The sequence below is a fragment of the Pinus tabuliformis genome, chromosome J (assembly GCF_031772625.1).
Source record: "Pinus tabuliformis cultivar Carrire ecotype Pingquan chromosome J, CPIR1, whole genome shotgun sequence".
Taxonomy (NCBI): domain Eukaryota; kingdom Viridiplantae; phylum Streptophyta; class Pinopsida; order Pinales; family Pinaceae; genus Pinus; species Pinus tabuliformis.
Genome location: NC_142295.1, coordinates 676203185 through 676230798, shown reverse-complemented (window position 1 = coordinate 676230798; position 27614 = coordinate 676203185). Strand labels below are relative to the sequence as shown.

Below are 27614 nucleotides of genomic sequence, written 5' to 3'. Positions count from 1 at the left end.
TTGAGAAGCGTCGGTGGATATTTCTTTTGATCATGCTACTAGAATAGTCTTTCATCTGGCTTTTATATTGATTGTTTTGCAGGGTTTGGACACAATTCAGGTCCTTGCAGATGCTCTGCCTAAGATTGTCCCATATGTTCTAATAAACCACAGAGAGGTAGGTTTGCAAACAGTGTTCAATAATTTGTTGTGATGTTTGACTATTATTATCTATTGTAGACATGTAGTATGTCTGATCATATTTAATTTTTCTTGTGCACAGGAACTTCTTCCTTTGATAATGTGTGCAATTGAACGGCATCCTGATAACAGTACCCGCGATTCCTTGACACATACTCTGTTCAACCTAATCAAACGGCCTGACGAACAGCAAAGAAGAAGTATAATGGATGTGAGTATTGGTAGCCCATGATAAATTGTAGTTTTACTGATGTATCTGAGTAACATAAAATATAAAATGATCTAATTTACTTCTGCTCTCTAATCATAGGCATGTGTGATCTTGTCGAAGAATGTTGGAGATATGCGAACTGAAACAGAGTTACTTCCTCAGTGTTGGGAGCAGGTAAGTTACATGTATGTGTTGATTATGACAACTTTTTAGAATGTAGTACTTGACACTTCTGTAACATTACATTCTGAGTCCTGACCTAAGCTGTCATCTTGATGAGGCGCAGATCAACCACAAATATGAGGAGAGGAGATTGCTTGTTGCCCAGTCATGTGGCGAGCTTGCAGAATTTGTTCGACCTGAGATCCGCACTTCTCTCATCTTATCTATTGTACAACAATTGGTCGAGGATCCTGCTGCTGTTGTTCGGGAGGCTGCTGCTCATAACTTGGCTCTGCTGCTACCACTCTTTCCAAATATGGACAAATATTTCAAGGTCAGCCTCACTAATAACTGCTCAGGAGCAAACATGGAGCAGATAACTGAGTTGACAAGATGGGCTGCAATGTAAGCTCTAGAAGTTACAACAGCTATAGTTTGGAAACTAAGGAGCAGATGTTGTCAAAATGGTCACAGTTGTTTGTGAAAAGAAGTATCTTTTAAGTTTTCTTATAGCTTTTGATTTTGTAGGTTGAAGATTTGATGTTTCAACTCATTTGTGATCCGTCGGGGATAGTAGTTGATACTTCACTTAGAGAGCTAGTACCAGCTGTGATTAGTTGGGGTGGAAAGTTGGAGCATATTCTACGTGTCTTGCTTTCTCATCTTTTAGCATGTGCCCAGGTATTTGATTAAAATAGTGGATAGACTATCTTTTTTTTCCTAGTATCTTTCTGCTTGAGTTTTTACCATGTTGAGTTTTCATCTTTTATTATCCAGACACATTGACTTTTCATTTATTGAAAATTTGCAGCGTTGCCCACCTCTTTCAGGGGTTGATGGTTCTATAGAAGCTCATCTTCGAGCACTGGGTGAAAAAGAACGTTGGAACATTGATGTTCTGTTGCGCATGCTAACAGAACTGCTTCCTGTTGTGTGTCAGACATCCATTGAAACATGTCCGTTTCCTTCTCACCTTTCTGAGACACCAGATGCAGATGACTCATTCTTTTCCAATTACTTGCTGGAAACATATGCAAGGTATGTTTTTTTTTCTATGATCACTTCCAAGTACACCATCTGTAATCAATTTCAAGATACACTATCAGTTTCCTGCTATCATGAATTTGGGCTTTGCTGATATTAAAATGTAGGTTTTTTCCTTGAACCTTGTGTACATAACTAGTTCATTCTATTGCTTATCCAATTATCCTCTTTCATTCTGATCTTGTTCAATTGGGTGTCTTTCAGAGAAGAATTAGAATGGCCAACTTTTGACTGGCTACATGTTGACTGTTTGCCAGCACTGATCCAACTTACTTGTCTGTTGCCTTCTAGGGAGGACAGTCTTCGAACACGTATCACAAAGGTACTGGTGGAAAGCTTTATTTCCAATTTTTCTTTCTTGTTTTATTTTCACCTTGCTTAAATAGTTTATTGGAGAGTCACGAAACGAAAACCCAAGAGTATGCAGCAGGCATCTTGAATACTATCTTCACTTTCTCTGTGAAGTGTGTCATTCAATATTTTATGGTAAATTTTCCAGTGGTTGGTGATGGCTTGAAGGCATAATTGGCCAGATTAAATGGATTCATAGTATCAGAAGTACTGCTCCTGGGAATTGTGCAACCCATACCTAGCATTTCACTGCTCCCAGGAGTTTGGGAGCTTTTTGAGAGCTTTTTGGGAATGTGCTTCCAGAAGCTCCTTGACATGCAGGGAATTTCCGCAAGCTCCTGGTCATGTGGGGCCCAAAATTATAAGGACAAGCCGAAAATCCATTAAATGATCTTTGTTTCACATGCCTAGAAATCACGAACAATAGAAAAATCAATTGAATCTATCAGTCATGCCATTTACAAATTTCTCAACGTCATATACGTTAAGAGAGCTCATGCCACTTAGCTCTTTAGATCTGTGCACACTTGGCATAAACTGCCAATGTACTTAAGTGAAGAAACATGGATCTTTCTACCCAGTAATAAGATATTGAACAACTCTAATTTATGTTTCAAATGTTGATAACTAGCTTACACTATTCCTATTGATTGATATGCAATATCGGCTCATAAACAACATCAAATTCAAAATACCAAAGACTTTGAAAGTTTGTTGTTAGTTGAAACTTGAAACAGTCATGTTCATGTACACGAGAATTATGCAGTGGTTACTGTTACTCACCACCTTGTGGGTGATATCCCTAGGGGAAATTTTTCTCCATGATGAGCCTCAGCGGGCAGCCAGCAGCCCCTTGATGCCTCCTACAAGCTCGTTGTGCCATTTCTCTGCCACCTGAGCCAGTCATGTGGTCCCTCACCCACCTGTATTGATCGTATGTTTGACAGTGGGCCTCCTGAATCTAAAGGTGTGTCTTGTCATTTGGTAATTGAGTATTGAGTTTACTTATCAGGGATACTTCTGGGTATGGATTGATGGGGGGATTTGGCGGAAAGAGTGGGCTTAGTTTGTGCTCTTGTCCCCTTGATCTCTTTTGGTTGTTACCCTTGGATATGAGTCCCGTGGGATCTCCTTTATTGACCAAGTTCTAGGGTGCTACTACTTGGGAAACCTTGACTTTGGGTGCGTGGTTCCACTCCTTTCCCCGCACATATTACTCCCTTTCCACTCACTATACTCCCATTCATCTTTTCTCCCATCCTGGGTCCACATAGGGCTAGCCTCCCTATCCCCTTGCCACCACCATGGGTCAGGCCTGGAATGATGCCCCGAAGGTTGAGCAATTAAAAGAAAAAGTAAAAAAGCATAATTGGCCACATTTAACAGGAAATTGTACCACAAAATGCAAAAGATGGTTAGGACAAAAATAATTAACACGTGGGCAAAAGCCATTACATGAGCTCTACCCCAATCATTGGCCATCACCCTGGTCCCATAGGCCCTAGATGAGCCTCCTCTATCATTCAGGAACCCATGATTGCCCCAAACCCTGGAGGGCAATGAACCGCCCTACCTAAAAGGGGGTAATCACTGCTATATCTTACACATCATGCTCTTGTCCTTTGAGCCTCAAGCAGTTAAGTAAAGAAAATTCATATAAGGCAAAAGGTATGTGAAGAAGGGTGGAAAAATGAAGGTCGGGGCATCTCATGTACCACGAATGCTCTCTCCTTTTACATACCCATGTATGGGTTTCCCTTTATCTAGCTACCCCTATGCCCCACTATATGGCCTAGGGCTGCCCCTCTCATTCTCTATTCCATCTCACTTTTTGTCACTTGCCACCCGAACTAGAGGGATCTACCTTGGACATACTATCCCTTTAAGCGCTGAAACCACCTAATAAGGTACTTGGCTAACCCCCTTTGGAGCCTGGAGACACTAGCACATGCCAAAGCCCACTATGGAAGGGCATGCCATTATGAAGTGCCTTCGTTGTTATCCATGGTTTGTAAACTCTTTTATCTGATTATTTTAATGACTGGTTGTACTGGAAGCCTAGGGGACACATTGGATCTTATGTAGGATTACAGGTGGTTTCCATTTGGGTTTAGTCTCCCTATATGGGATCCTAACCCCTAGAGGTTTAGATTGGCACATGTAGGGTGTGCATAGAGAGCCATTGGCCTCCACCATAGCAGACAACACTCCACGGATCTTCATGGATGCTCAGAGATTACTTGTGATCCACTTCTGGGATGATGGTGATATGCTTGGTACATTCTGCTAGCAGGCCCCCATAGGAGCCCCACACTCTTGACAGGTGTCCCAGGGCTTGTATGATGTCATGACAACATTCATTCCACCACTTGGATCCTTGCAGAGGATCTCCGATTCATATGGAGACCCATGGGGTCATCTATGTGCCCTCGTACCCACTGGGAGCACCACATGTTTACTACTTGGAGAACAAGCGGCCACGCCCTTGTCCATCATATTTTGAGGAATTTATTCTTCAATATGGCACATCAGGATATTATTGAGCCTTTGGAGGGCCCTACAACATGCACATATTATTATTTGGCCCCTTGTGAGGCTTATTTTTACATTTGTGAGCTAGTTTGGTGGGCATGTCACCAATAGGGGTTTTATTTGCACATTATTTTATCATTAGGGGCTAAGGTAGGCCCATAGGCTAATTCGAACTCCTTAGGAGGCTATATATTGATGTTAGATACATTCATTTGGATCATCACTTGACTTGGGATCTATCTAATCATAGAGAATTTCACAATTTTTCCTTGGTGGATATTTTTTGGAGATTGATAAATTTTGATGTATGGATTTGGGCTATTTCTCTTTTCTTGGAGCTTTATTGAGCAAATGAAATGCTGGTATAATCTATAACATTGTAAGTAAATTTTAATGCTATTATTCTTGTTGTTGTTTACTGCTAAAATTAGGGCTAATTGCTGCATTATTGAAATGTGGAATTGAGCATGTTTTAGCTAATTTAATGTATGGGCCAATGTTATAAGAATGAAATGTCCTAGAGATTTATTTATCTCGAGAATCTTGCACCATTTGCTTTGAAGTATAAGTGCTTGAAGGTCACTTTTCTTTTCTTTCTCTCAACATTGGACGAAGTTGAATTTCCAGGCCTCCTTGATCAAGAAACCAAGTTCTTACTCATCATTATCCTTGAATCCATATCCCGAAGTGAACTACGCACTGATCCCTCAAAAAGGGTGATCATTTTAACCCTATCTTTAACATTTTCCGCTTTTCCCCCAAGTCTAGCCCCATTAGGTCACCTAGGGCATTATTATTATTATTTTAATTTATATTATTTCTAACTCACTCCTGAATCTCAACCTGTTTTTTCCTTCAAATTTGGGCAAAGCTTCTAGTTGTACCAAATACTTGTACCCATATACCCATTGTACTGACATTCTGGAAACTTTTGCAACATAGAATGACTCGCTTCTTCTCAACCCACCATCATATTGTCTTGTATTGTTATAGCTTCCATGATTGACATTACATCCTATTCACAATATAGTTAGTTTTTTGTTATGAACATAAATATGGATAAAATAAATAAAATGTGATAATAATAATTAATACAGTATAATTAATAATTATGAAAGGACATGTCCCAATGGGCATGACTCTTTATAAATGGCCGCTACTGCTTAGGTATATATATGGGGCCCCAATTGTACTCTCATATCATATCATTCATACTTATACATTTATATATCATTGTTTTACCCTCAATGGATATCTTTATTGTCCAAATGTTTTGGATTATTAGTTTGTGAACCATATGTGGTGATCACATTTTGGTATCAAAGCCATGTTCTTCGATCCCAACCTTTGGCCATTGACCCTTGGTCAAATTTCATTATCATTTGTGAATAAATTGTCAAATAGATTGTAGGCTTTTAGCCACACAATGATTGTTGGAGTTCTCCAATATTGAGGTTTTTGACAAAAAAAAGAAAAAAAAGAGAAAGAAAAAGAAAAAGAAAAAGAAAAAGACTTACCATTTTGCTTGAAATTCAGAAGAAAAAATCTATTGCAAATGGACCTAGGGGTGTGATCAAATTTAAGAGGATTGGATTCCATGACAATACAATTTTTAATTTTTTAATTATTTATTTATTTTTTATTTTATTTTATTTTATTTTTAATTTTTTATTTATTTTTAATTTTTTAATTTTTTAATTTTTATTTTAATTTTTAATTTTTTTTAATTAATTAATTAATTATTATTATTTTTTATTTTATTTATTTATTATTTATTTTTTGGGTTAAGTTATTATTATTATTTTTAATTTATATTATTGCCCCCTTAACCTGTTTTCTCATGCAAATTTGGGCAAAGATTTTGGTTGTACTAGATACTTGTACATGTTGAATTTGTAGCTATGGTCGGTCTTCATAATATTCTTTTTGTTATTGTAATATTGGATTATGAATTATATATGCAAAAGGAAATTTTTATGAAGCATGTTTTTCATGCTTTCAAGAAAAATAAATTATTTATTTGTATGCTCTTTAAGAGTGGGAAAATGAAAAATTTAAATTTGTATTTTTTCCTCCACAAAGACCAAGTCGACCCTCCAAGGATCAAGTTGGCCTGCCCATGAGGCGCCTCTTCGCATGCATGAACTAGTGTGGAAAAAGTCGCAATAAAATCGACAAAGTCTGATTTTTTGAGCTAGCCGATTTTATCGGCCGAATTTTTGGCGACTTTTTGGAAAACGAAAAAATCAGGATTTTATCGAAAAAGTAGGGATACAATCGGGAGTTTTTCCAAAAAATCGTGAGTGAGGTAGTTTTTGTAATGACTTTTTATTTTTTTTTGGAAAAAATCTGGATTTTATTGAAAAAGTTGGGATAAAATCAGGAGTTTTTCCAAAAGGGTTCTGTGGCACTATGGTTTTGTGGTAAAGGGTTGAGACCTTAAGGCTTGTATTTGTGGCAATGTTTCACAAAACACCTCCCTGCCAAGGATCTAAACTAGGATACATGTTCCGTACAGATCCGTGGGAGATCCACCATGAGATTCGCGGTTTGAAAATCTGGAATTGCAGATCGGGCTGACGAACACAGTTCCTAGAAATTCAAAACCGTGCCGACCTGATTTGCGGTTTCGGATTTCTGAATGGCGGATCTGACGGTGGATCGGGCATGGATCCTTATGGATCTCGAGCGGATGTAATGCCCGACAAGCAGTTCCGCGGCGATTGACCCAAAAACTTCATTTTTTCTCTAACTTGAGTTGGGAGTCAGTTTAGGTTGAGTTAGGGAAATAATAAATGGGTATAAAGCTCATTTCCCCCTCCCATTTCCTCACTCTTGTATTTTTGGAGAGCTTGGAGAAGAGAGGAGAAATAGAGGAGAAGAGAGCTTGGAGAAGAGAGGTTTGAGGAGAGCTTGGAGGAGTGAAGGAGGAGCTAGGTGTAGTGAAGGAGGAGGAGCTTGGAGGAGTAAAGAAGGGCGTCCATCCACAAGAGCTAAAGAGGTAAGTGCAAACCCCAAACTCCATTTTTCTATCATTGTTTATATTTTTTCTCCTCCCTCTTTTACTCTTTTCCATTCTTTCTTCTTGCTCATTCCATTGCAGGTTGTCCATCTATATTCATATTCCAAAATGGTGTTCTTTGAGCTTCTATATATCATTCCACTTTTGGTTTTCATGATGGCAAGGGGGAGTAGGAATAGAAGGGAAGAAGAACAAGAGGATAGTGGTCCCCATATGAGTGACCCAATGTATGATGAGGAGGAAGGGTTTGAAGAGGAAGGGGATGAAGAGGACACTGAAATGCTAGAGGGGAAAGCTGCATTGACACCCTTGTGGAATTATGTGACCAAACTTGAAGGGGGAAAAGGTGGTGGAAGCTACAAGTTTTTGTGCCCTCATGGTTGTCATGGAGGAAAACCATATAGTGGTTCATATACCTGTGTGAGGAGGCATCTTTGTGGGGTGTTGGACAATGATGACAAAAAGGGTGCGTGGGGATAGAAATTTGCCCAAAGGTTTCAGCTGAACAAAGAAGAAAATACATCCAAATAGAGGAGGCTGCACAACAGAAAAACAAGAAACAAAAAACTCATTTTGAATCAAGTGCAACCTCTAGATTTGGTAGCTCATCTCCTCATGGTACTTCTGCAACCTCTGGAAGTAGAAGAACAATAGGGGATTTCCTGAATGTTGTTGGGAGGGATGATGTGGATGGAAAGATAGTCCGGTTTCTTTGTGCTTGCGGTGTAGCATTCAATGTGATTTTTTCTCCCTATTTGCATGATATGGTTAAGGCCATCAATAAAGCCCTAAAAGGATACAAGAGCCCCAACTATGAGAAAGCTTGAATAGTGTATTTAGAAAGAGAACAAGCAAAGGCTCAAAGAGCTTTGACACGTTTTACAAATGATTGGGTGGATTGTGGACAAATGTTAGAAACCAACATTTGATAAATGGTCTTGGTGATTATGCTAGTGGTGCAATGTTTATTGCATGTCATGACTCCTCCATCAGTGCAACTTCCCAAAACATTGAAGATCTCATATTGCAATCAATCAAAGATGTTGGTCCTAATAATGTGGTTCAAGTGATCACTGATAATGCAACAGGAAAAATTACTAAGTGTACTCATCCACACATCTTTTGGTTCGGGTGCTTGGTGCACACATTGAACCTTTTGATGCATGATATTGTGAAGCATAGAGAATGTGGATGGACTAATGAGCTTTACAAGAGAGGGAAGTGACTCATTAAATTTATCACAAGGCATACAAGGGTAAACTACTTTTATGACACTTACTCCATATTGCAGTTGCTTAAACTTGCAAAAACAAGACTTGCAAGTTATTACCTCACCTTTAGGTGGCTAGTGAAGGGGAGACAAGCTTTAACTAATATGGTGACCACTGAATCATGGGAGGACATTAACACTGATAGAGATAGTGCTATTGTAGCCAAGGACACTATTCTTGACAATTACTTTTGGTCACAGATTAAATATGTTTTGCAATTCACCAAACCAATTTATTACATGATCAAGTTTGTAGATTCAGATCGACCAATAATTGGGGAGGTGTATGAGCAAATGGATAGCATGTTGGGGCAGATTAAAGACATTGTTGAGCCTAGACATATCACCTTGTACAATTATATTCGTGCAGAGGTGGAAAAACGATGGGATATGCTAAACATTCCATTGCATGCCTTAGCATATGTTTTGACACCTAAATACTATCATCCATCACGACATTCAACACCAGCACCTAGGTGGGAGCAGAAGAAAACCACAGCTAGATCCAAAGGTTCTATCTGGTTATATGAAAGCATTGGATACATTAGTCCATGATGAAGAGGAGTATGCCATGCTACAAAACATTTGAGAAACTATACGTTTAGCACTAGTCCATTTGGGAGCATGCATGCAATTAGAGATCGAGAGAATTTATCTTCTCTTGAGTGGTGGAACATGCATGGAGGTGCCACTATTTCTACAAACTTTGGCATTGCGGGTGCTATGACAAGTGGTAAAATCTTCTTCTGCAGAGAGGTGTTGGAGCTCTTATTCTTTCATCCATAGTGTTAAAAGGAACATGTTAAGTTTAGGTCGGGCATAGAGCTTGGTTTATGTTCACTACAACTTGCAATGGTTGTCCCATTACTGTGATGATGCAAAGACTAATAAAGACCTTAAGGTTTGGGACAAAACTCCAGAGGAGCCTATTTGGGAGGATGGAGTGTTGCGATTATAGAGCAATTGGAGGATGCTCCTATCCAGGATGATGATGATCGAGTTGAGATGCCACCCCCATTGGGTCCCTTGGTTCCCAGGTTCCATGCTTCAACACCAACAACAGGGGCTTCATCTTCATTAGTTCCATTGCCATAACTTCTCGAGCCACCATCTTCACCATCTTCTTCATGTTAGAAAATCAGAAAGGTAGAAAGATTTTCTTTATATAGATAATTACTTGTGTCTTTCTTATTTTTATGTTCTTTTATCTTTTAGTTCATCAAGCAATTATCAAAACAATAGCACAAAGATCATAAACACCCGAAATAGGCGGACAACTAGGGCAAAACCTAGTCAACAATTCTTCCTTAATAACTTCTTGAGGTAATCCAAGACTCTTGACCTAGACACAAACTTCCTCCACACCAAGTCAACCCTTTCTTCCTTCTTGCAGATGATAACCCTTCAGCAGCGACTTCGACCCAACAATTGGCAACAATAGTAGCAACAACAACTTCGACTTGACAAGAGAGACTCCAATCTCCAAGAGGAATCCATATGAGATAGATAGATAGATAGCCCCAAATTTTGATTTTGCCTTTTTCTTACTTCTCCAACTTCACACTCCTTTTAGCCTTCTTTTCTTACTTCACACTTTTCTAGCTCTTTCTTCTTGATATCGAACTTGTGTGAGAGAGTGAGTGCTTCAAATGCTTTCAAACTGCTTGTATATGTAGGCTTCTGGTGAGGTCGAATTACCCAGATTGAGGCTGACTTGGTGTGGAGGGGACAAATAGCCTATTTGACTCAATATTAATTCTTTTTACATGATTCAAAAGCCCAAGAAGGGTGTCTTTTAATGGACAATGACTCTAATGCCTCAGAATAAATTCTAGAAGTCCTCAATGGGGACTTTGACCTAAAACATGATGACACAAGCATGAAACCTATGCTTTAATAAGTCATAACATTAATAAAATCCTTTTTCATAAGTACATTTCATTGTGACTTAAATCCAATTACGCAGACCGAACCTAGTTACATTCTTCAACACTCCCTCTTAACTAGGGAGGTATTCATAATAACAAGTACAAGGATAATCTCAAAACATATGAACTATGAAGAGTTTAGGCACTACAATGCCATGGACTAGATTCCTGACGAGGGCAATCATCTAAGGTCCTCCAATAGTTTAGGCACTCACGGTGCCACATACTAGATTCTTGACCACGACAATCTATCTGGGTGGGACTAAGATGGACTATGAAGCGAACAAAGTTCCTTCTACAAATTAATTACTCCAAAATACTTGGAATATACAGATATCCATGAAGATACAAATATTATATATTAAATGTGTGAATAAGAATAAGATGAATGATTTACAATGAGAACGAGAGGCTTGCTTATATATCAAGCAAGTGTCTCTTCATGAAGAGTCATGTCCTATTAGACATGCCTCTTCAACCTAATTACTAGCTTAACTAACTATTATTTATGATTATTATCTTTTATATTATATTTATATTATTTATATATTTTATTCGTTACATTGCCTTCTTCCTCAAAAAGCTTTGTCCTCAAAGCTTGTTGATGACAAAAGGCTTGATCTCTTTTTCTGCTTCGAAAGTCTTTCTGTCTCGGAATAGTCATCCTCGTCGATACAAGTTGATAAGATCTTCTTAGTGACAAACAAAATTGTCGCACTGAGAAGGGATCAGACCATCCCAAATTAATCTTTTGTATAGTACTCTGATCACTGGAAGTTTGTAATGACTTGTTAGCATAAGACTGGATTGATTTTACGTCATTATTCTTTGAAACATCAATTTGTTGTTTCTGGTTTGAATGGTACCAATACGTAGCATGGTTGATTGGTCTGTTAGGATATTCCGACACATAGGAAATAGTTAAGTACAACTTGGTCTAGTATAGAGTTAGGTAAAGTGTGTTTCTTTACTATGTACATTTTGTAACTTACAATCCGACGGTCACGATATGTAGTGATCCGACGGTTCATTCTCTCCTCGGTATTACTGACACTTGATCCGTGGCTTAACACCCGATTGGTCCATGATCTCTATTTAAAGAGCATGGAGGGTCATTTGTAGGGTAATCCGTCTATGAGAGAAGCATATGTAAATTTTCATTCTTTTATTAATAAATTGCCTGAAGTGGCCGCATTGGTTCAGGCCGTGGACTGTTTCCCTCTTTGAGGGTTTTAACCACGTCAAAATACTGGTGTATTGATCTGTGATCTGTTTGTGAGCGGTGTTCTTTGGTGTTCTGTCTGAGGAACTTACCCTGTAAATTCCTACATGGTATCAGAGCTATTTGAAGGCCGCGTCCGTTGGTGATCCAAATCTGAAGCCGGTAGAACTGCATTCGACTACCGTTTCCTAGATCTACTGTTTCTGACTACTTTCAGGCCGAGAGGACTGCTCTGTTGTGTTGGGAGCATCTGTTCCAGTGAGGAACCCCTTTTGTTTCATGCGAAAAGGTTTCCGGTAGCCCTAGTTGCGTCATTTTTAAGATCTGGAGGTATACAATGTTTATTTGTAGTTTACAGTTATTTTCTCTCTCTTTATTTCGGTTTTCGGTTTATTTAGCTTTTTTTAATTACCGGATCTATACCTTTCATTTTTGCGTTTGCTCTTTGCAAAGCGACTCTGTGCGATTTGGGCAAATCAGAAACAGAAAGGAAGGATTTTTCTCATGCGTATGCTCTTTTCCGCTGCGCCTTACTGTGATCTCGGAAAATCAGAAACATTGAGGAAAATATTTAGTTTCCGGCTAAAGCTAACTTCGAGCCGCAAGGTTTGTTTTTGAAAATATTTAGTTTCCGGCTAAAGCTAACTTCGAACCGCAAGGTTCGTTTTTTTTTTTTGTATGTCCGTGTTGGGTTTTGTGTTTTTTGTTTTGTAGGGAAAAAGAGCTTTCTCAAAGCAAGCACGCAACCCAAAGCATCAACCCCCCCCCTCTCTCTCTCAAACTTTTTGTATAGCTCACTTGGTGCAAAGCTAATTTATGAGAGTAGAGGTTTTGGGTTCAAGTTTCCATTTTGTGGGGGCGGATTTTTCATTTCCACACATTTTCGCACTTCGTCGGCGACTTCATCAAATTTTCTTCAAAAAACCATAATTTCTTCATCCGGAAGCCGTTTTCAGAACCGTTTTTTTTGAAACAACCTAATTTTTCGAGATCTTTCCATTGAAACACTTAGTTTCAGCATCTATAGCTTCAGTTTTTTTTTTAAAATGGAAAGTCCATGCCAAGTTATTCTTGACAGCACCAACTACTTCCAATGGTGGTCCTACATTGTGGATTTACTTAGAAGTAAAAGTCTTTACAGAATAGCCACAGGCCAAGAGACCAAACCAAAAGATGAAGACAAGGCAGCTAAATGGGAAAATAGGCAAGACCAAGCACGTGGGTTGATAGGGATGTCTATTTCTCCAGATCTTAGATTCCATATTGCAGAACTTGATACTCCTGATGAAGCAATGAAACAGATTACTAAAGTCTTTGGAATTAAAAATGAACTTAAAGCCCATCAACTTGAAAATGAATTGCTTACATTGGACCCCAATAATTTTTCTTGCATTGAAGATTTTTTGTCCAAGTTCAAGACCCTTAGACTTCTCTTGGAAGGTGTTAAGGTTAAGAAAGAAGATAGTAGCCTTATCTACTCCATTCTTACTAAGTTGGGACCAGCGTATTCTGTGTTTGTTTCCACCTTCCATTCTACAAGAGAAGCCTTCATTTCTCAAGGACAAACCTACAAGTCCCCTTCCTTTGATTCCTTTTGTGATTCTTTAATAAGAGAACAAGAAAAACTCTTACACCTTGGTCTTCTTCATCTTGGAAACTCTTCTAAGAAAGAATTAGCCCCCCAGCAACAACCAAATCCAAAGAATCCTAAGAAGTTGTATCCTAAAAAGAATGGTCCTAAACCAAACAAGGGTCCTAAGCAATTTCAGCCTCAAAATGAAAAATCATTTCAACAAAATGATAAGACAAATAAAAACAAAGGGAAGAAGGCTGATAGACATTGCAACTTTTGTAATTGAGATGGCCACTTAGAATCCAAATGCTTTAAGAAGATGGAAGCCTTGGAAGCAGCAATGAAGAAGCATAACATCCATTTGGAGCACTCTTCAACTTCAACTTCATCTTCAGGAATGGCACTTTCTGCATGTGGTTGTCAAGCATCTCGGTCTGGCTATGCACTAAATGTATCTTCTTCTTCTCATTCTCATGAGTGGCTCATTGATTCTGGAGCTTCTTATCACATGGCCAAAAACAAAGCCATGTTTTCTTCTTTAAATGATTGTAACACCAAAAATATATATGTTGGTGATGATAGAGCTCTTAGTGTTGTAGGGATTGGAACTGTTCATATAGACAATGGTCAGTTTAATGATGTATTATGTGTTCCAACCTTATCCTGCAACCTTCTATCTGTATATCAGATAACTCATTCATAAAATCGTTGAATTTTCACCTCACGATGTTGTAATTAAGGACCTAAGAGATCCTAGACAGATTTTAGCTACTGGCATTGCTGATGATTCTACAAGGTTGTATAAGTTTCACAACTTTATGTCATCAAATCTTCCCTCAGTATTTGTTGCTCATAATGATGAAGTGAGCAAACTTTGGCATGAGCGATTTGGTCACTTAAACTATTGCTCTCTTCAGAATCTATGTAAAGAAAATATGGTGACAGGTCTTCCAATGGTATCTTGCAGAGATGGTGTTTGTTCCGGATGTGTACTCGGAAAACATCATCGGGACAGTTTTGAAAAACATGCCTCTTGGCACGCCTCAGCCCCCTTACAGCTTGTGCATAGTGATTTATGTGGTCCACTTCCAGTTGCTTCATTCTCTGGCTACAAGTATTTCTTAACTTTCATTGATGATTTCTCCATACGCACTTGGGTATACTTCTTAAAACTCAAGAGCGAAGTATTTAACATGTTCTTGGCCTTTAAGGCCTTTGTTGAAAAACAATCTGGACATCAAATTCTTAAGCTAAGATCTGATAATGGCGGAGAATATGTTAAAAACACATTCATCAACTTTTGCACTGAGAATGGAATTCAAATGCAACATACTGTTCCATATACTCCACAACAAAATGGTGTAGCTGAAAGGAAGAATCGCACCTTAAAGGAAATGGCTAATTGTATGCTTCAATCTAAAAGACTTAGTCTTAATTATTGGGCAGAAGCAATTAACTATGCAAATTACATAATAAATCGCATTCCTACTAAGGTTTTAAAGAATATCACTCCAAAAGAAGCATGGAGCTCAATTAAACCAGATGTAAGTCACTTTCGTGTTTTTGGAAGTGAAGCATGGGCCCATATTCCAGATGAGAAACATAAAGCTTTAGAACCTAAGAGTGAAAAATGTATTTTTGTTGGATATTCTGAAGATGTCAAAGGATATAGACTTATTCCACTTAAGTCCAAAAATGTTATCATTAGAAGAGATGTAAAGTTTGCTGAAAATATATCGGCCTGCGAGCCTAGTTCGGCGGATGTGCCACCTCTCCCTATCTCTTCTACTTTTGAAAATATTTCTTCTTCAGATGATGAAAGCGAGGATGAAACTCCTCCCCCACCTTCTCAGGATCCTCCTTCAGCTCCTCAGCTTCCAAAATAGGTCCGTGCTACTCGGGATGCAGCAGATGATCTTGCCGGTGATCCTACAGATCAGCGACGTACACGTTCTCAGTTCGATAGAGCCTCTTCTTTACTGGCTCAAGCTTCAGTGAATTATGATCCTGACACCTTTGCAGAAGCTTCAGGCCATCTAGATTGGGAAGCAGCTATGAGTGAAGAATATCATTCATTATTGGCAAATGATACATGGGATCTTGTTCCTCTACCAAAGGGACGAAAACTTGCTAGATGCAAATGGGTTTACAGAACCAAGTATGGACCAGATGGGAAAGTTGATAAACATAAAGCTCGTCTTGTTGCTAAGGGTTTTTCACAAGTTAAAGGCATTGACTACACTGAAACCTTCTCCCCTGTTGCCAAAATGAACTCTATCGGCCTTGTTCTTTCTCTTGCTGTTTCTTTCAAATGGGAAGTCCATCAGATGGATGTTAAATCCGCCTTCTTGCATGGGGACTTGCATGAAGAAATCTATATGGAACAACCTATTGGCTTTATACAAACAGACTCCAGCCTTGTATGTCGGCTTAAGAAATCCCTTTATGGTCTCAAGCAAGCTCCTCGAGCTTGGTATGCCAAAATGGATAACTTTCTTTTAGAAAATGGCTTTTCTAGGTGTCATTCTGACAATACTGTCTACACCAAGAAAGTGGGCAAGTCTCTTATCATTCTTGTTCTTTATGTTGATGATCTTATCCTGACTGGTAGTGATCCCAACCTTATAAACCATGTGAAGTCTAGGCTTAAAAGGAAGTTTGAAATGACAGACTTAGGACACTTACATTATTTTCTTGGTCTTCAAGTCTTGCAATCCAAGGAAGGTATTTCCCTTTCCCAATCCAAGTATGCCTGTGATATTCTACGCCATTTTCACATGGAAGACTGTAAGCCAGCCCCTTCTCCCTTTCAGTCTGGAGTCAAACTTTCAGTCACTTGTACTTCTCCTGAAGTTGATGCCACCTTATACCGTCAACTTGTAGGAAAAATTTTGTATCTAACCCATAGTCGTCCTGACCTTTCCTTTGCTGTTGGCTTTGTTGCTCGGTTTATGCAAAACCTCATGAAAGTCATTGGAAAGCAGCTAAAAGAATACTTCGTTATGTTCGAGGTACAGTTCAGTTTGGGATTCATTACAGTGCCGAAGCAGCTCCTCTATTGGTTGGTTTCACTGATTCCGATTGGGCTGGTGACCCTGATGATCGGAAGTCTACTGCAGGTTATGTGTTCACTCTTGGTTCAAAACCTATAACATGGGCTTGCAAGAAACAAGGTGCCATTTCTCTTTCTTCAGCAGAAGCAGAGTATCGTGGTGCCGTAGAAGCTAGTAAGGAAGCCTTGTGGCTTCGTCAGATCCTGTCAGAGTTTGGCTTTCAGCAGCAGCATCCAACTACACTTTGGTGTGATAATCAAAGTGCCATTCAACTATGCAAAGATCCAGTCCAACATCAGCGTAGCAAACACATTGAACTGCACATGCACTTCATCAGAAAGCTCATTCACGACCATGTTCTTGAAGTGCAATATTGTTCAACAGATGATCAAGTTGCAGACATCTTTACAAAGGCTCTCACAGAGGCGAAGTTCACTAAACTTCAATTTATGGTTGGAGTTCAGGAAGTTGTCACTAAGGGGGGATAGGCTCTAGTGCCTCCTTCCTTCTCCTATTGTGTCATATTTGTAAATCCTTCAATCCTATCCCAAGTTGTTCTTAAGGGGGGATGTTAGGATATTCCGACACATAGGAAATAGTTAAGTACAACTTGGTCTAGTATAGAGTTAGGTAAAGTGTGTTTCTTTACTATGTACATTTTGTAACTTACAATCCGACGGTCACGATATGTAGTGATCCGACGGTTCATTCTCTCCTCGGTATTACCGACACTTGATCCGTGGCTTAACACCCGATTGGTCCATGAGCTCTATTTAAAGAGCATGGAGGGTCATTTGTAGGGTAATCCGTCTATGAGAGAAGCATATGTAAATTTTCATTCTTTTATTAATAAATTGTCTGAAGTGGTCGCATTGGCTCAGGCCGTGGACTGTTTCCCTCTTTGAGGGTTTTAACCACGTCAAAATACTGGTGTATTGATCTGTGATCTGTTTGTGAGCGGTGTCCTTTGGTGTTCTGTCTGAGGAACTTACCTTGTAAATTCCTACATGGTCTACCTTCGTGATTCGGATGTCGATATGGAGTTTTTAGATTTTCTTCTGGCGAAGATGTTGAATTGGTTATGGAACATTTACTTGGGATGTCCATTGTCTGAACTGCCACATTTACGTGTGTCGTTTTTTCAAGTGACTTGTCTTCTTGAGTTGTCATATTCACTGGATCGGTATTTGTTCCCTTATTTTCAACTTGAACTGTTGTGACTGGAGATTTCGATACTTCTTCTTGAGTGACTTGTTCCAACTTATCTTTTAATGCTTTCTTATCCTCCTTAAGTTTCTTAGTTTGATTGAGCAGACTTTGATTATGGTTTCTCAGACGTAAAAGTTCTTTGGTTTTTGATTCATCAACCTTATTTTCAGTGTTTTGAATTTTAAGTTTTTCATCTTTTAGATCTCTGATTTGTTCTAATAAATTTTTATTAAGGTTCTTTAAACGTAAATTTTCCTCTTCTTGTTTTGATAAATGCTGCTTGAGTTCTTTCTTTGAGACTTTAGTCTTCTTCACTTGTGCCAGTAATTTTTCGACGTGGTCCTTGAGACGGGAAATTTCTTCGTCCTTTTCCATTATTTCTTTGTAATGTATATCCACAAGATTTTTATGTTCGCATTCTAACACTTCCTTGCTTTGTTGAATTTTGGCTATTTTGTCATTCTCTTGATCTTTTAGCCGCACTTTCTCGGTACATTGGATAACATCATTTTGTATGATGGATGTAGAGAATCATCCATTCTCTGTCTCTTCTCAAGTCGCTCAAATATTGTAATTAATTGTTCTATATCTCTTGTGATTGATTGTCTTTGTTCCTTACTCATGGATTCCATATTTTTTCTTTTTCTTCACTTTTTTTTTTTTTTTTTCTTAATTTATATATGATATATTCTCTCTCCTTTTTTTTTACTCTCTTTTTATATAATTTCTCTTTTTTTTGTATATACTCTTTTAATCTATAAAATATATTTCCACTTCTCTCTTATAAAAATCTAATATATATATATATGTTTCAAATATTCTCTTCTTCTTCTTCCTTTTTTGTTCACTCTTTTAATAAATTTTTTATATAATAATAATTTTTTTAATATATATAATTATAAATTATATATATTATATAATTTTAATTTATATATATTATAAAATTATAATTATATAAAATTTATATATACTTTTTTGAGACCCGCTTTTCCTTTTATATGTAACTATATAAGGCTTATATAGTATCCCTTTTTATAATTATAATAATATTTCTTTTTCTCAGAAAATTTGGATGAGACGTGACTCTTGGTACCGTCACAATCTTTAGATTTGAACGATTAAAATTATTTAGATCACACCTTTTTTCTCCAATGTTATCAAAATATCTTTTACTTTTAAAATACCATGGGCAATTACCACGGGTTGTTTCTAAAACCTCGGTTAATGTTCTCCACGTAAAATGTAAAACTTACCACTGGTTTCTAAAACTATGGGCAATTACCATTGGTTTCTAAAATACCATGGGCAATTACCATGGGTTGTTTTTAAAACCTCGGTTAATGTTCTCCACGTAAAATGTAAAACGCATTCCTTTTGTTTTTTGTTTTTCTTTCTTTTTCTTTTAACTTTCTAAAATACCATGGGCAATTACCATGGGTTGTTTTTAAAACCGCGTGGTTCTCCACGTAAAAAGTTTTAAATATACTTGAAAAGATTCCCACTTATCTTTATTATGCACTTTTATCAATAATGTAAAACCCTTTTATATGTATATATATTTTTTTTCACTTTTTTTTTCTTCGGAATATAATATTTCCTTTCCTCTTTTTTTTAATATACCCTTCTTCTTTATTTTTTATTAATTTTTTTTTAAATAATGGCCAAAGACCTAAAAAATGGAGAATCTCCCAATATGTAGCGAAACACTTCAATTATGACAGCAACGAAGTTGTAGATAGGTTGATAGCCAAAGGCCTGGTGATCAGCCAACGTGGCTCTGATACCACATGAAGCGAACAAAGTTCCTTATACAAATTAATTACTCCAAAATACTTGGAATATACAGATATCCATGAAGATACAAATATTATATATTAAATATGTGAATAAGAATAAGATGAATGATTTACAATGAGAAAGAGAGGCTTGCTTATATATCAAGCAAGTGTCTCTTCATGAAGAGTCATGTCCTATTAGACATGCCTCTTCAACCTAATTACTAGCTTAACTAACTATTATTTATGATTATTATCTTTTATATTATATTTATATTATTTATATATTTTATTCGTTACACACTAAAGCTTTCAGCCTCTCTAGATACCATCTAGTGTTTTAAAAAATGATCGAGCCAACTATGACTCGGCCGAGCCAGACTGAGCCAATGCCTGGCCGGGTTGGCTCGGTGACTGAAACAGAACGAATGGGCGAGTTGTTACTGAGTCGGCCGAGCCGGTCATCGACTCGGCCGACATGGTAACAACCTGGTTGGCTCGGCCGACTCGGTCACTGACACAAAAGCACGGACAACAAATTTTTTAGGGGCGGAAATTGGACCTCACAACCAATTTTAATTTGCCTTAGGGTTATTTTGAGGTCCATTTACCTCTCGCAACCCTATGAAAGCTACCCAACCCCTCTCATTTCCTCATAGATATCTCATTGCATTTGTGTGAGAATTTGTGAGGAGTTTGTGAAGAGTTGTGGAGTTTGTTTTTGGAGCAGCAGTGAGGAGTCTTGGACAAGCATTGGAGCAGCAGTGAGGAGCTTCTTGGGCAGCCATTGGAGCAACATTGAGGAGTTGGTTTTTTGGAGCAACATTGAGGAGGTGGTTTGTGCCTAGAGGTATTTTTTTTTCACTTCTAAAATCTGTTTTTGCTTATTTATTTTTTTGTGAAAATCTGGAAATTGAAAAGTCTTTTTTGTAAAAGAAATGAACATTGAGGCAATGCTATTGTTTTTGTTTACATTTTCAGATTTTTTCCTTTCATTTCCAAGTCAAAAAATGGCTCCTAGAGTGAAAGATGCTGCTTAGGCATCTGTTGAAATGGTTGATAATCAAATGCATTGCAAATTTTTCCATAGAAAAATTGAGGAGGGTCCTAGGGGCATTCATAGGTTGAAACAACACTTGGCTGGTATTAGAGGCCAAATTACTCCATGTGAATCACCGCAAATTGGGGACATTAGGAAGGAGTTGTTAAATAGCTTTGAGAAATTTCAGGAAGAAAAAGCTAGGAAAAAAGAAATAGAAGCTGAAATTGGGAGGAAGAGGAGTATACAACAAATGATGGCTACCAACCCCCATTTTAATTTTGAGGGTTCTTCATTTATCCCTTGTACTAATGCATCCAACTCCTTCCGCTATGTTCCTCCCTCTTTGGAGTCCAAGCAAGAATAAAAGGGTAAAATGAAAAAGAAAGGTGATATGAATATCAAAAGTTATTTCACTGTCACATCCTCCTCTCCATTAGATGCACATGGTCCTCAAGCTAGTAGAAGCCATATGCAACCCACTTTAGATGAGCATTGGAAGAAAGGATTGAGGGAGACCGCTTGTGATTACATAGCTAGATGGTGGTGGATGGACTGATCAAAGGAACTGTACCATCATAAACTTTCTTATCTTTTGCCCACATGGAACCATGTTTCTAAAATCAGTTGATGCATCTGATAGGGTGAGAGATGGACAATTGTTGTTTCAGATTTTGGATGAGGTTGTTGAGGAGGTGGGGGTGGCTAATGTTGTTCAAATCATTACAGATAATGCCTCTAACTATGTTCTTGCTGGTAAACTGTTAGAGGAAAAACACAAAACCATCTTTTGGACCCCATGTGTGCACATTGCATAGACGTCATGCTTGAGGATATTGGCAAATTAGATTGGGTCAAGAACACTATAGATCATGCCAAATGCATAACAAAATGTATTTACAATCATTCATGGATTTTGAGCCCGATGACGAGACACACAATGGGTAGGGATGTTATTAGGTGTGCCATCACTAGATTTGCAACTCATTTTTTGACATTGCAATCTATGCTTTCCCAACACAGAAACTTGCAAAAGATGTTTTCTAGTGATGAATGGAATGAAAGCCAGTGGACTCACAAACATGATGGCAAAGATTTGAAAAAGAAAGTTAATGAAGAAATATTTTGGAAAAAGGCAGCATGGATTGTGATGGTTGCTGAGCCACTGGTTAAGGTGTTGCGGTTGGTGAATGGGGAAAGATTGGCTACGGGCTTCATTTACGAGGATGTGGATCAAGCAAAGGAGCAAATAAAGACAACATACAAGGACAGAGTGGCTAAGTATGGACCCATTTGGGCAATCATTGATGAAAGATGGAACAATCTACTCCATCGCCCTATACATGTAGCTGGGTATTTTTTGAACCCAAGGTATCATTATAAAGCTCTGGAGGCAGGAGCTTTGGGTGGGGAGGTTAGAGATGGATTGATTGACTGCATTGATCACATGATCCCATTGGAGAATGATCAACTGGAGATACACCGACAGGTCACTTTTTTCAGCAAAGCCACAGGTACCTTTGGTAAGAACCTAGCAAAGATTGCAAGGGAAGCAGATGAGCTAGGTAAACAAAAATTTCAATTTTCAAATTCTTATTCTGTTAAGTTGTTTATAATTTGGAAGTTGGATATAATTTGTTGAGCTAACTCATTACACTACTATGTTTTTTGCAGCGCAATGGTGGGAGGCTTTTGGTAGCCATTGTCCTTAATTGGAGAAGTTTGTAATTTGTATTTTGAGTCAAACTTGCAGTGCTATTGGGTGTGAGCGCAATTGGTCTGTCTTTGAGAGGATTCGCACGAAGAAGAGAAACTATTTGGATAAAAAACGGTTAAATGATCTAGTCTATGTCCAATACAACCTTCGGCTTAGACACAACCAATTACAGAACAAAAGACTTGATTTAGATCCCATTGTGTTGGAAGATATTGATCCAACATCAGATTAGGTAGTGGAGAGTCATTCAGCAAAGTTTGATTCTAATGAGGATCCTGATTTTGATTTACAGACGGAGGTATTACTTGAACAAAATGTTTAGTTGAATGCAGATACACTTGTACCAGCCTCAGGCCTAGCCCCAAGTCCTCTGGTTGTAGGTGCTTCCTCTGCTCAGCCACGACAGAAGTGCATATCTCGTCTATCTCAGCGTGCAGTTGCTCCGCAACCTGTTAGTGCTACAACTTCTACAGTTGCAGTTGGAGATGGTGATGAGGAGGGGCCATGGGTTTCCCTCTCTGACTCATGTTGGCTCCTCTAGCAGTAGTTAGTAGTACTGGTGACTAGTGATGTTTCAAAGTTTACTTTTGTTGTAGAGGCCATTTCTAGTCTCCTTGGTTATGTGTTTTTGTTTTGATCTCTATATCATCATTCATGTATGTATTGGGTAGTGCACTAGGTGCCATCTTGATATAATGGATATATTCATGAGCCTACTTTGATCATATGTTGTCTTCTCTCTATATTCTAAAGCTTTGCGTTTGGAAACATGAATGAAAATCTTTAAAATTATGTTTTTTTATAAAAAATAAATATTTAATGTGTTTTTTACAACGATTGAGTCATTGAAATCAAACTGTTCGAGTCGATACAGAGTCAGAGTTGGAGCCGACCCTCGACTGTTTCCGAATTGGAGTCGGAGTTTTAAAACATTGGTACCATCAGGCTTACTTGCTAAGCATCAACTAGGGATCCAGGTGCGTATTCGAGGTCAGAGCTCTATGGCCAACGCCACCCTCACTACTTCGGGATCTAGACATCAACACATAGTGCCGACCTGATGTCTTCTTAGGTAATGTGTCTCACACACAAAGCTTCAACAAATCTCTTTCAAACTTTTATCATCCTCAACAACAATATCTACTAAACCAAGCATTTTTCTAAGATATTCAAATTTCTTATTAGGAAATGACTTTGTTATTATATCAACTACCTGATCATCGGTCGAGACATATTGTAGCTTCATGATCCCATCCTGCACCAAGTTCCTAATGTAGTGGAACTTATTTTGATATGCTTCGCCCTAACATGAAACATGGGATCTTAAAACATTTTGATGCAACTTTGATTATCACAGTTTATCACAGTAGGACCCAGAGGCTTCTCAAACAAATCTGTCAGAAGCTTCTTCAACCATACAACCTCCTTTCTACTTCACATGTAGCAACATAATCTACAATCAAATCCTGCTTTCCTTCTTTCAAAAGTACCTCAAAGTGCATTCTGCAATTTCTTCTTCAAGGTATGACCATAATATGCCCTCCCTCTCAACTTTGGAATATTTCTTCTATCCAGGATCCCTCTTAACTTAAGGAGATCAACTTCTGTCTATAATATCGAAGAATCATTCATGGCTTCCATCCTTCTTATGAGAGTCATCATGAGCATGATCATTCATATAACTTTCTTCGTCATGCTTATCAACTTTACTTACAAACATTTTCATTATCTTGATGATTATGTACCTGCACAACTTAGATAGCAAGTACAATCAAATCCATAGAAGCATGAAGTTAACCATATCAGAATTTTATAATAATGGAAGCATTAGACTTTAGACGCTAGATACCTATCCTTAGTTAGGTTCATAAACAACTAAAAACACATACTTTTATACTTCAACTACATGCCAAGGTTTTGTCATAAACCCTAGATTTCATCATCAAGACTTCGAGCACCTCAATCTAGATAACAACCTTCATTATATGTAGGGCTTCAATATTTCTTCTAGACATCACATACTGTACTACAATAGATTGCAAACGAATATAGTTCTACAATAGATGCAATTCAAACTAATATAGTTCTACAATGCATCCAACAATATGTTAGACTTCTATTAGGATTTAATGCAAAACCTAGATTCCATACATGAGACACTACTTCAACAATCAAAACCAATCACAACTCAATTTCAGATTTCAACAATCTTTCTTAAATCTCAGATTATCACATTGTCATCATATATTAGAGAATTGAACTTCTACTAAGGTTTAGTTACAAAACCCTAGAATTCACAGACACTGTCATGCTAGAGTATCAAACTTCGACTAGGCTTAGTTCCAAACCCTGGGACTTATGACTATCAACAATTGGGTCAACACATATATCTAGGATTCCATCATCATGCACAAGCATATCATAACAACATATGTTAGTCAAACCCAATGACACAAACAAACTCAGACATCGAATGTATTTGATTAGATGGACAAACATATGCCTAGGGTTTCATTCCTAGGACATTATCTAAAATAATGGTCTTGCTCATAAACCTTACCAAACCTTAAAGATCTGGGGTTTCAACAACAAACCCTAATTTATCAATACTTCAAATGTTTGGGATTTCAGACATCACCATTCAACGCTAGCAAGTTAGGGTTTTCATAACCATACCAAAACCCCAAACATGACATCATCAAACATTTTCTTGAAACTTCATCAATAACCCTAAGTAGGCTAGGGTTTCACACATTATCATCGACATACCCTTAAGTTAAGGTTTGAAAAAAGAACTTTTTAGGGTTCCACAAGAATAATTGAAGATACAAGGAAGGTAGATTCATCTAATGATGAATCACCCAATCAAGAATCGTTATGATTCAAGAGAACTAGACACAATAATGTTAATAATATAGAATATCTTATCAAGAATGAATATACCTTTATCATGAAGAGAGCAAAACTTTTAATCTAAGGCATACCTTTTGTTTCTTAATAAACCTTGTAATTCCAATGCTTTGTCTTGTGAGGCCCTTTTCCATAATCCTTGAGTATTCAGCAAGCCTTTCCTAAACAAGGAAAATATGAATAGAAATGTGATTAGTATTTAATGCAAACAAACTTAGATAAGTAAGGAAAACCAGAAAATGAAAAGGTAATATAAGGAATAAGATACTTATCTTTGGAATTTGGCGAGGGCTCCCTCCAAACTTGAGGGATACCTATAACTTTATAAAAACAATTCAAAAATGTTAAACCTACAAATACTAGAAATAAAAAAAAATGAAACAACTAAAGCTTAGAGCAAAGGACTTAGTGGTGTAAGTCCCTTATATAAGATTCTTCGACTTTATTCTTCTTTGGAGATCCTTCTTCAACAACATTAGCTTGATCCCCGTTTCTTTTCTTATTCTTCAAATTTTCAGGATAGTCACTTTTATAGTGACCCATTTTATGACATTGGTAGCATTCTATTTTGGACGTCTACCTTTATTCTTGGCCCTTTTGACTTCTTGAAGTTTCCTTTCTTGTGATGAACAAAGTAGGCATTTGGAACTCTCGCTTCTTCATTGTTGGTTACTAATGAGATTCTCATCTCTTCTTAGCTGCAGACATTCCATAATTCTTTGAATGAAGGAGTTTCCTTCCAGCTGATGATTCCTGCAGCAAAAGCACTCCAAGTAGGTGGCAATCCCAATAATGCACTAGTCACTAGTTCTTTTTCTAGTACAATCTCTTCTATGGCTTGAAGGTCATCTCTATCTTGCTATCCTTACAAAGAAGGAAGCCACAATGCCATCTTTTGTCATTTTTGTGGTCCTTAGTTCATTCTTAGGACTTGCTACTTGACCGATGTTCTTGATAGTGAACGATTTTGATAAGGCTTCATACATTTCTTGAGCATGGTCTATGTTGAAAAGTATGGGACAAGATTGCCCTTTATACCTTCTACCATTAGTGTCATAGCCAATATTTGACTCTCTAAACTTCACTTTATCTGCATCACTAGATCCTTCGGTAGGTTTCTTCACTTTTCCTCTGACCAAATCCAATACTTTGTTCTTTTCAAGAATGAGATCAATTCTTTTCTTCCATGACCTATAATTTGATGCTCCTTCTAATTTGTTCTCTCCATTGTGTTAGACATTGTCCTTGAAGGTAGTAAGCTTCTTTCCTTATAATATCTTCTTATATGATCCCTTGCTCAACCTTACGAGCGTTCTTAGAGTCCTTTCAGTAGATCCTCAAACTGTCTTTTTCCTTCTTCACCTTAGCTCTGGTACCATGTTAGAAAATCAGAAACGCATAAATATTTTCCTTAATATAGATGATTACTTGTGACTTTCTTATTTTTATGTTCTTCTTTTATCTTTTAGTTTATCAAGCAATTATCAAAACAATAGCACAAAGATCACAAACACTAGATATAGGTAGATAGCCAGGGAAAAACCCCTATCTAAGGGAAAACCCAGTCCACAATTCTTCCTTAATAACTTCTTGAGATAATCCAAGACTGTTGACCTAGACACAAACTTCCTCCACACCAAGTCATCCCTTTCTTCCTTCTTGCAAATGATAACCCTTTAGCAACAACTTTGACCCAACAACTGGCAGCAACAACAACAACCACAACTTTGACTTGACAAGAGAGTCTTCGATCTCGTAGAGGAATCCATACGATAGAGCAATAGATAGCCCAAAATTTCGATTTTGCCTTTTTCTTCCTTCTTCTCCAACTTCGCACTCCTTTTACCCTTCTTTTCCTACTTCGCACTTTTCCAACTCTTTCTTCTTGATATCGAACTTGTGTGAGAGAGTGAGTGCTCCAAATGAATTCAAACCTAGTTACATTCTTCAACACTTCATTGCTACCACGTGGAGCCTCATGACTCGTTCGTGGTGGAAGGATGAGAGATTAGTAGATATATTCACAATTTACTACTTTTGTCATAGATTAGACTTGTAGTTTTGTTGTGAATTCGAACTTTTTGTGTTTCTCTTCCTAGTTCAGTGTGTACTTGTGTCTTGGTGGTTGTCAAGTGGCCTATTTTGTAAACATTATTATTTGAATTTTGGACATGACTCATGTTGACAGTTGCTCACTTGCTAGATAAGTTACTTGAATGTTTGATGATTTTATCTTCTAAATGTTTTATGTTTTGTGATATGCTTAAAAATTTGATGTTTGTAATTGCTAGAATCTAGACGGGTTGATGCTCGAATAATTAATCATTGACGTACAATGGAATCATGGATGCCATATCTATCTTGATTTATGTAAAAACATGCATGTTTTCATGTCTTCTACAACTAATTTGGTATT

General features: G+C 37.7%; 1 protein-coding gene across 1 annotated transcript in view; it reads left to right on the top strand.

Annotated features, from left to right (window-relative positions):
* Positions 1 to 27614, top strand: part of LOC149228665 (HEAT repeat-containing protein) — a 253780-nt gene that overhangs the window by 109505 nt on the left and 116661 nt on the right. Inside the window, exons 8-14 of the mRNA XM_089378318.1 lie at positions 83 to 157; positions 263 to 391; positions 491 to 565; positions 678 to 887; positions 1082 to 1234; positions 1365 to 1591; positions 1802 to 1919. Coding sequence (XP_089234444.1) covers positions 83 to 157; positions 263 to 391; positions 491 to 565; positions 678 to 887; positions 1082 to 1234; positions 1365 to 1591; positions 1802 to 1919 — 987 coding nt within the window. The remainder of the gene's footprint in view (positions 1 to 82; positions 158 to 262; positions 392 to 490; positions 566 to 677; positions 888 to 1081; positions 1235 to 1364; positions 1592 to 1801; positions 1920 to 27614) is intronic.